General features: G+C 43.7%; 1 protein-coding gene across 1 annotated transcript in view; it reads right to left on the bottom strand.

The window, feature by feature from the left end:
• The window catches only part of ABCA12 (ATP binding cassette subfamily A member 12), a 91,989-nt gene that overhangs the window by 16,144 nt on the left and 61,956 nt on the right, over window positions 1-13,889 (bottom strand). Inside the window, exons 34-41 of the mRNA XM_075430081.1 lie at window positions 12,204-12,342; window positions 10,610-10,862; window positions 9,269-9,355; window positions 7,971-8,064; window positions 6,319-6,446; window positions 5,341-5,428; window positions 3,773-3,878; window positions 194-248 (exon numbers count right to left, since the gene is read on the bottom strand). Coding sequence (XP_075286196.1) covers window positions 194-248; window positions 3,773-3,878; window positions 5,341-5,428; window positions 6,319-6,446; window positions 7,971-8,064; window positions 9,269-9,355; window positions 10,610-10,862; window positions 12,204-12,342 — 950 coding nt within the window. The remainder of the gene's footprint in view (window positions 1-193; window positions 249-3,772; window positions 3,879-5,340; window positions 5,429-6,318; window positions 6,447-7,970; window positions 8,065-9,268; window positions 9,356-10,609; window positions 10,863-12,203; window positions 12,343-13,889) is intronic.

The raw sequence follows: 13,889 nt of genomic DNA on the forward strand, positions 1-13,889 counted from the left end.
CCCTAACAGGAATCAGCAGCAGTGGCAAGCGGCATGCTATTCATGTGTAGAGGGAATGAAGACAAGGAAGAGAGCACTTGTATCGTTTAGAGAAAGGTACTCAGTAATTTAGGCTGGTTTATGGTTTCTGGGAAGCTGGTTTGCTCCTTTTGAAGCTGAACAATTCAGGCATCAGCCAAACGAATCTCCTTACATTACTTGTTCTTGACTCTGTCCTCCAGGATATGGGTGAGTTGATAAGAAAATACCTACAAAAAAAAAGAAAAGAAATTGAAAATGTGGCTAACTTAAAGCTTCCTTCACCAGTTCCTGATATTGACAATAATACAGAAAACTGTGAGCAGAGAAGAAAAACATATCAAATGTTGATTTTTGCTCTGTCATCTTGGTGTGGTCTTGGGCAGAATTTTGACCATCCTCATTTTTGCTACAATTTCAATTTGATGCACAGCAGATCTGAAATTCAAACCCTAGACCTTGCTCCTGCATCTGTCCAGCTGATAGTATCGTTCACTTCAGTGAGAGCACTCCTACACCTTAAAACTAGGCACATGTTTGTGGTTCTGTGTATTTTAGGCTAGATTTCTCAACACTAACACATTCAAAACTGATTAATATCTTTTGTTTTAAAGCTGCTGTTTGATGATCGCACTTCATTTCATTTGTTCTGTTATCGTCAGAGACAAATTATTCCCTATTGGCTTTCCCCACAACTACTATCTTCCTATGAAATATGTCTTTCTCAGTACAGGCATCTGTTGTGATGCTAGCATAAAACCAAGTAAGCTACAGACATTTTTGTTCCCAGTTGGGCAATGAGTTAATTTCAAACTATTGTCTTATGCAGCTAGGAAAAAAAAAATAGATCATTTTGTCCAAAGGAACCAGCAAAAATCTAGTTACTGTGTTTGTAAGCCTAGTGTGATGTTTTCCAAAAAGATCCCTTAAAAATGGGCTTGTATCAGGCACAAGCTGCAAGAGAGAAATCTTCTGTTCATGTGCGGATATCTTCATAAGATTTAGTTTAAGTACTGCTTTACCAAGGAGAACACCTAGCTCGAAATACACTACTGTTGTTCATCACAGCTCGTGTGCTGTTTGGAGGCAACTTGGAGTTTTCTAACAAAAAGAGGAACTTGGAGGGCTCTGGTGGGCCAGTTCCAACCTCCTCTGAAGGTCTCTGCCTTGGTCCCACCAAGATGACAGCTCAATCTCTAAGACTCTAGCACCTGAGAAAGAGTTTAGGCTAAGAAGTTTATGTGCCTAAAAACAAGGTTCTTAACCCATATTTAGGCACCTCCATTCTCAGAGAGCACAGGAGGACCTCTAGTTGATATTAAATCCAGAGAGATTTGCCAGCACATGCCACCTCTGAAATCTAAGCTACTTACAACTAGGTGCCTGACTTTCAGCATTTATACGAGGAAGAACTATTCTGGGCTGTTTTCCCTAAGAACGAGCACTTGAACATGGGGGACAGAAACGAGGAGACTTGTGGGTTTAGCTGACCAAGTGCTTACTGAGCAAATAAATTTGAAAGGGAAGATTTCATAGGAAATTCATTTTGGAGTGGGGAAAAACACCACCTCAGACTTGTTTATCGGTGAGAGAAATGGAATTAAAATCTTGGGCTGCTGATAACACAAACAGCCGGGAAGTGTTTCCCTTCTCTAAAAGACAGAGGGAGAGAAAAAGAAAGGTACTCTCTGTCTAATCTGTTAATACCTCACTATAAAGCCATTTTCTTTTACTGAAGCTTAGGCTAGAAGTCAAAATTTCCATTTCAATGCTTTCTCTTTTTTGTTGGTTGGGATTGAGAGAAGAGAAAGCACAATATACATAAGTCAAAAGCTATTATGACTTGCTTAGTGACAGGGTAAAAAGCTTTTTATGTATTTTTTAAAAATATACGCAGTCTAAGTCAAACCTCTAAAGCAGGACTGGCACCTCTTTCAAACTGCTGATATGACAACACACTTTTATCTGTCCATTTCAATGGTTCTTAAACTGTCATTTATTTGTCACAACAACAAATAGATTTAGCTGCCAGGAACATACCACGCAGAACTTCTGTTCAATTGTATTTCAAACTGGATTTACACTACCCCGGGGGAGCTATCCTCGTCCGTTCATTTTATTTCCCCCATTCTACGGCTTGGATCATTAGTGGGAAGCAGCGAATTATCTGTCTGGTCATTTACTACTAAGCATTTCTTTCCAAAAACACATAAGCAGCAGGACAGATGGAAAGAAAGCTGCTGCTATTCTTTCACACTGAAAATTGTTATTTTGCTAGTATAAAACTTTCCCTGTGAAAACTTTCTGACTGTTCACACAAGCTTCCTGCCTTTGCTCTCACTACGGCATGTGTTGGGAATACAGAGACAGGGCAAGCAGCTTCACTGCTTAATAATTCAGCTGCTCTGGGATGTTCCTGCTGCTGGAAGCGCCTGGCTCAGGTCTCCTCTCTCCTGCACCCGGGCAGGGGCTGCAGCTTTGTGATATGATCTTGTGGCGCACACCGAAGAGCTCGAACCTGCTGACCTGGAGGGCATGCTGCAAATCTCAAAGGCACGAGCCAGTGGGTGTTGTAGGATGGCAGCAGGGACAAGGCACTGGCTTCGCTTTGTTGTGAGCCAAGCTTGTTGTGAGGCGAGTTTCAGTGCATCGGTACGTGGAGGTGGGAAGAGAGACATGGTGTTTTGACTTGTAATCAGCATTCCATTCTGCTGTTTCTTTAATTCACGGCATGACACTCTGAGCTTCAGACCAGATGCCTTTTCTACTGTCGTTAAATTCAGACACATCGGTGAGGAATAGTCTTATGAGCAAAGAGACACTGTCACCTATTTCATTGTCACCTGGAACAGCAGGCCTCTGAGGCGAGGGGGGCTAGGCATGACCAGAACATGGCTGGAAGGGCACCATTTGTCAGAGACAATCAATTGGTAGGGCATTTCTGCCCACAATTGCTACTCTTGTCAGATCCCATAAATCTCTGTATAAGATTTCTCGAAATGGCATCAACATAAATCTTTCTCTTCTCCCTGCACTCCCTCCATCTCTAGAGACAGGCATACATACACAGGGATCTTTGTGCCCATGCTGCACCCTTAAAGCAGGCTAAACCGCAAATGGCAATGTAGGGTGCCCTGGTTTATCAGCAGGAATTGGGGTTGCTGCATTACCTGGTTGAGGAGAAGCTATGAGAACTGATAACCCCAATGGGTTACTAACACTCCTTGGAAGCTATGTATTTCACGTGTCGGAGGAAAAATGAAGCTGAAAATTATGTTTCTCACTTAATCTCGCTCGCTCTCATTCAAACACAAACATACACATACCCACACATCCTGAGTTGCTCTCAGCAGAAAGGTGACATTTTAAAATTTACTAATCTAAACCACTCCTGGAGATGACCGAAAGTAGCCTTTCTATGCATAACTAATAGGCATCTATCAAGAGACAGCTATTTCAGTATCATGACGAGAGGCAATAAATCAAATAGCAACCATTGGCATTTTTTTGATGAACGAAGTGTTTCGTGTAGGAGCTGGGGTCCTCTCTGTCCAGCTGCTCTGAGTCTTTGACAAAGACAAATGAAATATGTCATTTATTCATGTTTTTTAATTCTGTTTTTAAAGGAATTGCATAATTGTGAATAAAGAAATGGCCTCACTGAAGTCAAAGTAAGTGTTGTCATCGATTTCAGCAGAACCAGGATATCTCCCCCAAAGGGGAGAAATCATCTGCTCAGTAAAGGGACACTTACCATATCTGGAAGTCTCATTTTTTGGCAAGTTAGCTCGAAGAATGAAGTTGTTCAGGCTGTTGAGATAGGCTGGAAGGCTGTGATAACCTTCAGGATTATACCACACCTGCACACAATTGAGAAATTGAAACAATTTGGGAGAGAACCTTCAGGATTATACCACACCTGCACACAACTGAGAAATTGAAACAATTTGGGAGAGAAATTGTTACTGATAACGTTTTGGTTTGTTCTGCTTGCACAACTGAATCATTCCTTGGTTGTTATCTAAAGTCATAAGCTCTATGAGTTAAAGTCCAAAGGTTAAACCATATCAAGTACCAAATAAATATAAAAGCACATTTCGCTTTCAGCACAAGCAGCCCCATCAGCTTAGTTTGCCTTCTGGGAGTGAAGAAAGAAGCACTAGCTGGATAGGTGACATAAAGCATACTCGTTTCCTTCTCTGTAATGAGTTGCTCAGATCTGACGAACACCAGCAGTGGAGACTTCCCAAAGGAGGCTAAGCAGTCAAATGTCTAACACCCCTTGAAAGCCAGAGGGGAAAAGGTTGCTTTAGGGCAGAAAATAGCCAGTCATCACCTCCTCATTCACCAACAGCCTTTCCCTCCCCATGATAACTTTTCTTACCTATACCATGACAAAACCTGAGAACTGAGAGGAAAAATCAGATCACATGTACTTTGGGAGGATTTACTGTCACCTATTTTAGGCACAACCTACAGCCTAAACCCAGGTTGGAGGTGTAAGTTACCTACCAAAGGACAGAATGCTTAGGCTATTAATGTTAGAGGCTTAAACACAGCCCACAGCATCCACCTTTGCATATCCCCAAGTTGTGCGTGCTCAGTGATTTCATTCTGCTTGCCCTAGCAGAGCAAGGGCTGGAGTCTGCCATGCTTCCAGCACTATCAAGGTTTCCAAGTATTAAACCTGATGTGGTAAACAGCAGTACTTTCAGATCTAAGATGAAGCTCTAAGACTGAAGGGGTGAAAACATCTGCAAATTCATTACATGAGCTCTGGGACTTAGTGAAACAATAAACCCTGTGATTCCCTTTTATTGGAGCCACCTCTGAAAAAACCACTGCTCTTGCAGGAACACTCTCCCAGTAGCTAGGTTTTGCAGTGAGATCACAGGATCTTGCCAACTCTCTTGCATTTCCCTGCTACCTCAGATTTCAGCCTCGGTGCTTTTAAAGCTGATGCGTTACAACATTTTCACTGAGCAGAAACAGAGAAACGGGTATATCAGAACGCACCAAACAGCTCTAGTTAAGGTACATACATTCTCTCATGAGATAAAGGTACTACTAATTAATTGATCTTTTCACCTCTGTATAACAAAATTATGACGGCAGAAAAATTGTCTCCTGCTAGCAAGAAAAGTCAGACCAATAGAGAAGAATGGGGAAAAGCAAAGGCAATGAACTGCAAGTCATCTCTCCCATGCCAAGCTGCAGGTTTCAGGGGGTTTCACTTTATTTTCTGAAATAGCCCTGAACTCAACATCACTTGTCCTAGGTCCCATGCTTCGTGTGCTAGGATGAGCAGGGGAGGTTAGTTACCTTTGTCAATGTTCTGTTGGGGGGCACCGGTCTGATATCAAACTGGAGATCTGTTGTCAAAGGCAGCCCGAAGCTCCAGCCACCATACCTGAGTGAAAACCAAAGGGAAATGCATTGCTATCCTCGTTCAAAAGCTCTAATACCTTTGGTTGGTGCATGTTAGCACACCACTGTAGCCTCAGTTAATTCCAGCTTGATTTAACAGAACTTATCCCAGTACGTAGTGTGTGGCCAAGCCAAAACTGCTGTGGGAGCCCTTATTTGGGCGGAAAAAAAGGGAGAAGGAAACTTGGCAGAACTATCACATAACTGTGCTGAAAGCCTCCATTTGAGAAACATTTTGGAGCCACACAGACTGCTAACCCGCATGCCTACCACACTGGAATAAGATGACTGCTTCTTACCTGGAAGCCGAGCAGCTCAGTTTAAATCAATGGCAGATGAACATATTCCTTGACAACCTTAATGGCAGGCTATTTATGCCCCAAGACATTCTGCGTGGCTGTGTTGCAGAGTCCAGACACACTAATAGCTCTAACAGCCCCATGGTGCAAGAAAACGTTCAGCCTCTAATTTCGCTGGAACGGAAGCACTTGGCAGACACTGAGACTCTTCAGACAATGAAACTTTGAGGAAAGTCTCTCCCCAGGGTTTACTTCATGACAGGCTGTGTCAGATTCTCCTTTTTTTAAACATTTCTGAGTCAGACAAAGGCTTGTCTGTGGATCCAGCCATCAGCCTGTCAGGTGATTGACATGTTATCCCTAGGCTATCTCTGCTATGATCAAGCAGAGCACTTGCACGAACCTTTAACTCCATGACTGCAGGACTTTTTACCTCTTTTCATCAGATTCACAGAGATCATCAGCAGAGAGGCCCTTCTAAACCTCCACTGCAGTGTCACCTCTTCAAGCACAGTGGATACGATCTGTATAAGAGTACAATTCAGGGGAGAAGGACTGGAGATTCATGCTGTACCGTTTTTGCAGGAAGTCTTTGGTGGTTGCCAGAATGTAGGTCTCCACGTTGTGCCCTGTAAGGTTATAAAGCGTCCGTGTGGAGAAGGTCCTTCTGTGAGGAGGAGTGTAGTTCGTTTGTGGACATGTCTGAGCAGAGGCAAATGAACAAAAATGTTAGTGTCTGTGTTTTAAAAACTAGCATATCAGGGTAAGACTGAGAGCAGGCAATGACAACATTCTACTCCTGAGACTGACTGCTACAGAAGCCGATGATTTGCAAATCAGGGTGCAAAGACAGACGACATACGTCCCTGGATGCTGTCCTGAACATATTCAGTGAGGTGCTTCAAAACAACCTTTGCTTAAGTCTACACTTCAGCTCTACTGACATCAGTGAGACCTTGAAATGTACTTCATGATACGTAGGAAGATTTTTGCTGAATTAAGGCTGATCCTACTCAGCAGAGCGTTAGAGTGACTGCACAGACAACAGCAGAGGGCAAAACAACTCACAGAGCAGAAAACCCCATGGTGGCCTCAAACTCTCATTTGGCATTGCAGAGCAGTGACGTTCTATATTTTTGTTTTGCTGTCAGTCATTGGGAATATTTTCCCGAGCTTCAGAGAAATCTTAGATTAGTCCTGAATGTATAATTTAACATGCCAAGGGTCAAAGTCACATCAACTGTTTCATAAGGTTAAAGTGTCCTACCAGACAGCATGCTGGCTGCTTCCTTCAGCTCATCCATAACAAAAACTCTAGCCACCCGCATTGTCTATCCGTTCATAACTTTGCATTAGAATACACAAAATAGCTTTCTTCACGCTGAGGAACACCTGCCTGTGCCTGCTAGAGGTGAGAATCAGCTTTGAACATTATCCTGACTTACTAGAGCAACTACACCAATACTTCTGATGATGTGAAATTAAGTGTATGTCCAGAAAACTCCATTAAAATACCCACATTTTAAGGAATGACAGGGAACATTCAACTAAGTACTTGCTTTATCTTACAAATGGCATCACACTGCTCCATAAGTCTGATTTCCTACTGGAAAAAGCTGAAGACAGGTGAACAGCACTGGAGGGAGGAGAGCTCAGGTTCAAACTGGACTGTAAAATTGTAACATCCCTGGAGCAGAATCTGCCTTTTCCCCATGTGCATATAAGCCCAGCAGTGCCTATATCTGGGTCTGTATGTACCACCTAACTGATGTTATTAATCATCACTATTTATAACATGAAGCAGAGTAAAAGCAGATGGATCCAGACTTTACATAAAGTTAAATTCTGAAGAGCAAACAGCAATAATATCTGTGCTTTCATCTAATGACGGTGCTTGTATAAAATGCAATTTTGCTCTTGAATACATGCTCACCTCTGCTAAATGGGACAATCATACAACATTGAAAAACAGCATTAAACCTTTTCCCACCACGGGAAGGAAGGCAGATATATTAGCATGTGAATCTTCTGAGGATGGCATTTTCCTTCCTGTCTCCAGACTGGTGCAGATAGTGGTTATCCAGTGTACAAAATCAGCAAGACCAAAAAGAGACAGGAGGAATCTGAACACTGAGTTCCCCTTCGTATCATGCCTGCCCACAAAACCACTCTCAACCTGCAAGGTATCCCCCCAAACTCCCTCTCTTTTGGGTTTATTCAAATTACCTGGATGCCATCTGTGCAGTTGCAGGCAGAATACTTAGATCTCTGGTTTCCACTGAAAATCCACTGGCCAAGCATGTCCTCCTTTAAACACTGCCTGAAAATGAACACATTTTCCTCTGAGGTTCTCTATGCTCAGGTGTGCAAATGATGCTAATTGCCATCGTGCTTAATGACAGCAAGGATGGCAGCAAGCAGCTTCAGCAGAAAAGCAGACCTTCTTGTCAGCTCTGTGCGCTTCAGGGAGTACCCATGCTCCCATTGCCCTCAGTGCCTCTCGGCAGAGAGCCCTCACTACTGCTCTCTGTGCCTGGATTCCTTCAGCTGATTAGAAGGAATCCAGACACCACTTCCCACAGTAGACAGTGTAAGGAATTAGCACACAAAGGTCAAAATCATCTCACAGTGTGGAAATAAGGGCTATTGTCATTGCAATAACTGGGGAGCCCTGCGATGGACTGTACTGACTAGGCAGTCCCTGTAAATACTAAGTATAAATATTTGCCTGCATGTGGCATGCATGAGCATGCAAGTCTGCCACGGATTTTACTACCCGTCCCTTGAAAATTCATCTGCAGAGCCTGAAACAAACCAGCCCTCATGGCACAGCTTTCAGATACAGGTAACAAAATCTATGCTGAGAACTTTCTGGGTGGGCTCAGTGTTAATAATTGGGATTATGGGGGAGGCAAGGACTGCTTCCCAGATACGAGAACAGCTTGCTCTCATCCTGACATTCTGCCACCACCAAAGCTGCTCCCTTACTACTCAGAGTGATAAAGGAGTCCACTTGTAGTGGTGAATACTTCTTGAGGCAAGCAAAGAACACCAGTGTCAAGGTTCTGGGACTGTGTGGAAGTCCCAGTCTCAGCCTTAAAGCACAGTATAGTTTCCTGTCTTCAAAAATATCTACCGTTCTGTGCTAGCAGATGCAAGCCTTCGCCCCAGGCCACCTGGGAGCCACGTAGGTTCTTGGCAGGGCTGAGGTCTGCTTCACACCAATCATGACTACACAGCTCCCTGCTCAGAACTGACTTGCACCCCACCAGCTCAAGTGTGTGAGCAGCACGAGCTTGCGCCTGCCTGCACAGGCCAGTTACACACCTCCTAATGAGCTGAAAGAGTCTGCAAGTCAATCTGAAGAGAGGCAGCAATACTTTTTTTTCCTCTGCATGTGGCACCAATGTATGAAAACTCTGCAGATGATCAAAGAGGGTTATTAAGTTCTAATGGCTAATGGTGTTATGCCAATTCTCTTGCAGATTTGGAATTTAAATGGAAAAAAACCAAGAACTACTTACGAATTGCTTTCATTCATGCATGTGTTATCCGTTCCAGGGAAAGCAAGCATTGAAGTGACTAAAGCATTCGTAGTTTCATTAAAATTCCTAAGATTTAACAAAGAAAAAAAAAAGAAAAAATAGAAAAAAGAGAAATATTCAAGCTATTTCCACTACCACTGAGCAGGGGAAAACTGTCTGAATGAAACAGGATTTATTTAAAATGCTAAATAAATGGTTACTTGTGGTGCTAGCCCTGCAGATGCAGTATGTAAGGGCAGTCACACAGGTTTACAAAGACTGCTTATTGCTTAGAGCTGCACACCTGCTCCAGTGATTTGCTGCCTCTAGATCTAAGCAAGATACTGATGAACTTTTGGACAATCAAGATTCTGTTTCCAGGCAAAAAGTATCTACTGCAATTTTCAGGCATTACTTCCAGTCTTGTCTCAGGTCAGCTCTCTCATTTGTGAAATCCATTTGGTTTTGGTCATTCAAGAAGATGCTTTTTTCTTCTGACCCAGCTCTCTAGCAATGATCCATCAGGAGAGGCAGAGAACATTAGGAACAGAGGACTCAGACATGCAGTGCTTGCTCATTCCCCATCTAGTAGGGTTAAAGTGGAAAGGCGTGAGCAGTCCTGGGAAAGAACACCTATGAGCAGACATGCTTGCTTTAGAGCTAAATTTTACATTTCTGACTGAAAGCTGAGAACCACTGGAGAAAGACAGGAGTTCTCATCACGAAATCGGAACGATACAAGTTATAATCATTTTGATGACTGGATTTTTAAGCACAATAGAATAATTCGGTGGTGACATCTTAATCACAATGAAGAAGCACATGCCCTTCAAATGACTGTGTGCTTTGGACTAGTGGGGCCTGGGCAAGAAAGCATGTCCTGTACTGACAGACAGAAGGGCGATGCAGACAGTTCACCAGATGGGTATAATTTGACCCCAGAGTTGTAGCGTTGGAGACAACTGATGTGGGGACCTCCATTTCACATCGGGGGAAGAGTATGTAGATTAAGAAAATCCCCTTGGGGCAGTATGGCTGTCACAGGGTCAGAGAACTCCAATGGTAAACACAAAGAATGTTCCCCACATTTCACAGTTAATTCCAGCTGAGAAGATGTTTTTCTAAGGCTTTCTGATTGCTGGTCTGAGCCAAGCTGTCTCTCTCTCGAGACCCCTTAGGAACAGGATTTCTACATGTTCTTTGCATAACAACTACACAGATAACATAGCTACATATTATCTGACTCACACTTTTGCACTGGGTCTGCTTAGAAATAATCCTGATGCTAAACTGGCTCTTTATCAACAGAAGTGTTTAAGGATCACAAAGGACACCACTGACCCAAAGAAGTCTGTCTGGTCGGATGTACCGTAGAGAGAGGGGGAAAGCTTCAGTTCGGGATACTCAGTCTCCTTAGTTCTCAGCGTCCCAAGTCCCATCGCAGCCATCACAAAGAGGACCGGGAGGATCACCTGAGCGATGAAGCCTCTGACATCCCGCCGAGTATGGTGGAATCTTTTAATAAACAAAGCTGATGTCTTCTTAAGCAGCAATGGCAAACCCTGCAGGCTTTTTGATCTAATCAGGAGCTGATCTGGGTACAAAGGAAGAACGCAATTTGTCATGGATCAGTATTTGTGAAGTGCAGGGAAATGATGGTTATAGTATCCTGGGAGTATATTTAGCTTCCTGCACTCCTTTACAAATGGCAAATCAAAACTACTAAGTTGGAACATAAGCAAGGGTCAGGCTTGGGACAGGACTCTGTTTCTGGCTCTTGAGTCATAAGCTCATGTAACACCATTTTTTTTGTTTCATTTCAAATGCATACATGTAGTGAATTCATTTTGAGATCTTGCAAGAGGAACACAGGCTTCCAGATGCAAAAGTTATCTACATCCTACCTACCCGGCTGCAACTTACAGGGGAAACATATTGTTCTCTTATATTTGCAAACTGAAAATTTTCATAATTTAGAAAGCAGGTCCTCAGAGAAATCAAGAAGAGAATTCATTTCAAAACAAGAAAACAAGGCACATAAACCAACTGATCATCTGCATGGACAGGGTTGTGGTATACTAAAAGCACCATCAAACCTTGTGCAACCTATTCCTCTTTATGAAATATTACCCTATATAACACAACATGAAGCAAATCCTTTTCAGTGCTCTCGTCGGCGGTCACACAAAACACTTCTCTACGCATATGAGTTACTGTTTACAGTAACATTTACAGTGCAGGTCAGCTTTGAGAAGTGAGCATGAAAATACCTCTGTGTTATCCCTTATCTGCTTCCCTAACTATAAATGGTATATTCATAAGTAAAAAAGTGTTTCTATTCTGTGAGAAAGGTTGTTCAGCCATGTATTGGCTCATTTTTGGGCCATGCCACCTTCTGCAGCTCTCAAAGCCTCAGATATAGTGGCGTGGCTTGATTCTTTTCTGAATGTGACTTTATCCCACTGTCTGGCCATTCAAGCTGTTCACCACACTGCAACAGCTGGGACAGAGCAAAAAGCAGTGAGGAAGACCCAGGTCAGAGCTGTGCTGCTTTTGCAACAAGCTGAGGAGTTTCCACAAAGTTTCTCTCCAATTCTACTGGTTATGTAGAAATAATCCTCTACATCAATTACAGTAATTACTTTCAGAAGTATACAGTTGCTCTTTCACCACATGCTGTACTTGATTAGATTAAAATCTGGATCAATTTAAAGAAAGGTGGATGTAAATAGAACCCCTCTGTCATTTATTCTGTGATTCAGGCTTTTCCAAACCAGTGGATCTAAACAGCTGTTGAGTGCTGTACTTTGAGTGACTTATTGCCTGGCTGAGAGAAATGTGGTTTTCAACAAAGGACAGGGAGCTCAAAGCAGTCCATCTGTCACTGTTTGCATCTGTGACAAATCTGGAATAAAACCTGTAGGTAGTTTAGTACCATCTCTGTCTGTGAAGGTACCCATGCTCATAGACATATCGTCACTGCCAGTTTGACCACTGGCTCCAGGCAGCTGTTCGGGCAGTTCAGCATCTTCTTGCTGGTCCTTCCCTAGCTCTTTTGTCAGATTGAGAAACACCTATGGAGCAAGAAAACACAATAGAAAATTGATCCAAATGAATCCATTAACCAAAACAATAATTCAAATCCATTCTCCTACTTTGTAGCTGTAGTTGGTGCAGCAACTGTGAATTACAATGCTCTTTCTGCTCCCTTTGTGCTCTGGAGAGAAATTCACTTTTTTTCAGTATAAAATTGTTGTTGTCCAGCTCCTTGTCACCTCCTGCCTCTCTCCTGCTGCAACAGTGGAAACTTCAACCTTTGCAGCTGCCCCCCCCTCCCCCCGGACTTACTTTGTCCTAACACCACCTATTATGTGACTACTGAGTAGGTGTAAACGAAGCTGCATTTCAGCTCAGGCTGAACATAACTCTACTCCCTCCACACCCACAGAGTGAGCAGTGTACAGGCGTCTGGGATGCATTAGGAGGAGTGTGGCCAGCAGGTCGAGGGAGGTTCTCCTTCCCCTCTACACTGCCCTAGTGAGGCCCCATCTGGAGTACTCTGTCCAGTTCTGGGCTCCCCAGTTCAAGAAAGATGAGGAGCTGCTGGAAAGTGTCCAGCAGAGGGCTACGAGGATGGTGAGGGGACTGGAGCATCTCTCCTACAAGGAGAGGCTGAGGGAGCTGGGCTTGTTCAGCCTGAAGAAGAGAAGGCTGCGAGGGGACCTTATAAATGCTTACAAATATCTCAAGGGTGGGTGTCAGGAGGATGGGGCCAAGCTCTTTTCAGTGGTGCCCAGCGACAGGACAAGGGGCAATGGGCACAAACTGAAGCACAGGAAGTTCCGTCTGAACATGAGGAAGAACTTCTTCCCTCTGAGGGTGACAGAGCACTGGCACAGGCTGCCCAGGGAGGCTGTGGAGTCTCCTTCTCTGGAGATATTCAAGACCCGCCTGGACAAGGTCCTGTGCAGCCTGCTGTAGGTGACCCTGCTTCGGCAGGAGGGTTGGACTAGATGACCCACAGAGGTCCCTTCCAACCCCGAACATTCTGTGATTCTTGATTCTGTCTCTCCCTGCACCGTACCAGTGAAGGAGGGCTGTGTCCCTGGGATATTTTCCCCCCTAGCCTCTGACAATCCCGGTTGCCTCCATGTTGGGAGTGTGCACGTTCATGGGGTTTGCACTCTGGCAGCATGCTGAGGAAGCAGCACAGCACACACAAAAGCACTCATTCGTGCTGCTTTAGAAAAACAACTTAAAAGCAAGCAAGACTTTCTGAGCATAGAAACATAGAATAGTTTGGGTTGCAAGGGACCTTAAGGATCATCTAAGAGCAGAAAGGTAACGATCTCCCTCCCTCCTTTCTGCAACACAAAGGTCATCACTGCTCATCGTTTAAAGCTACTTTTTGTTTCTTCTGCAACTAAATGTTTGTGTGTGTTTGACCAGAGATTTCCCATGGTGAGGTAGGTGCATGTGTTACTCTGAGATGCACTGTGTGACCCATTTGTACAATACAGCCTCCACACTGAAGTTCATCAGCTAAACAGTTTGCTAACACCCTCCCTGCTGACTGCGTCTGCAGACAAATCCAGATTCTTGGAGACCAGGAAATAGTTCA

This window comes from Opisthocomus hoazin, chromosome 9, assembly GCF_030867145.1.
Source record: "Opisthocomus hoazin isolate bOpiHoa1 chromosome 9, bOpiHoa1.hap1, whole genome shotgun sequence".
NCBI classification, from domain to species: Eukaryota; Metazoa; Chordata; class Aves; order Opisthocomiformes; family Opisthocomidae; genus Opisthocomus; species Opisthocomus hoazin.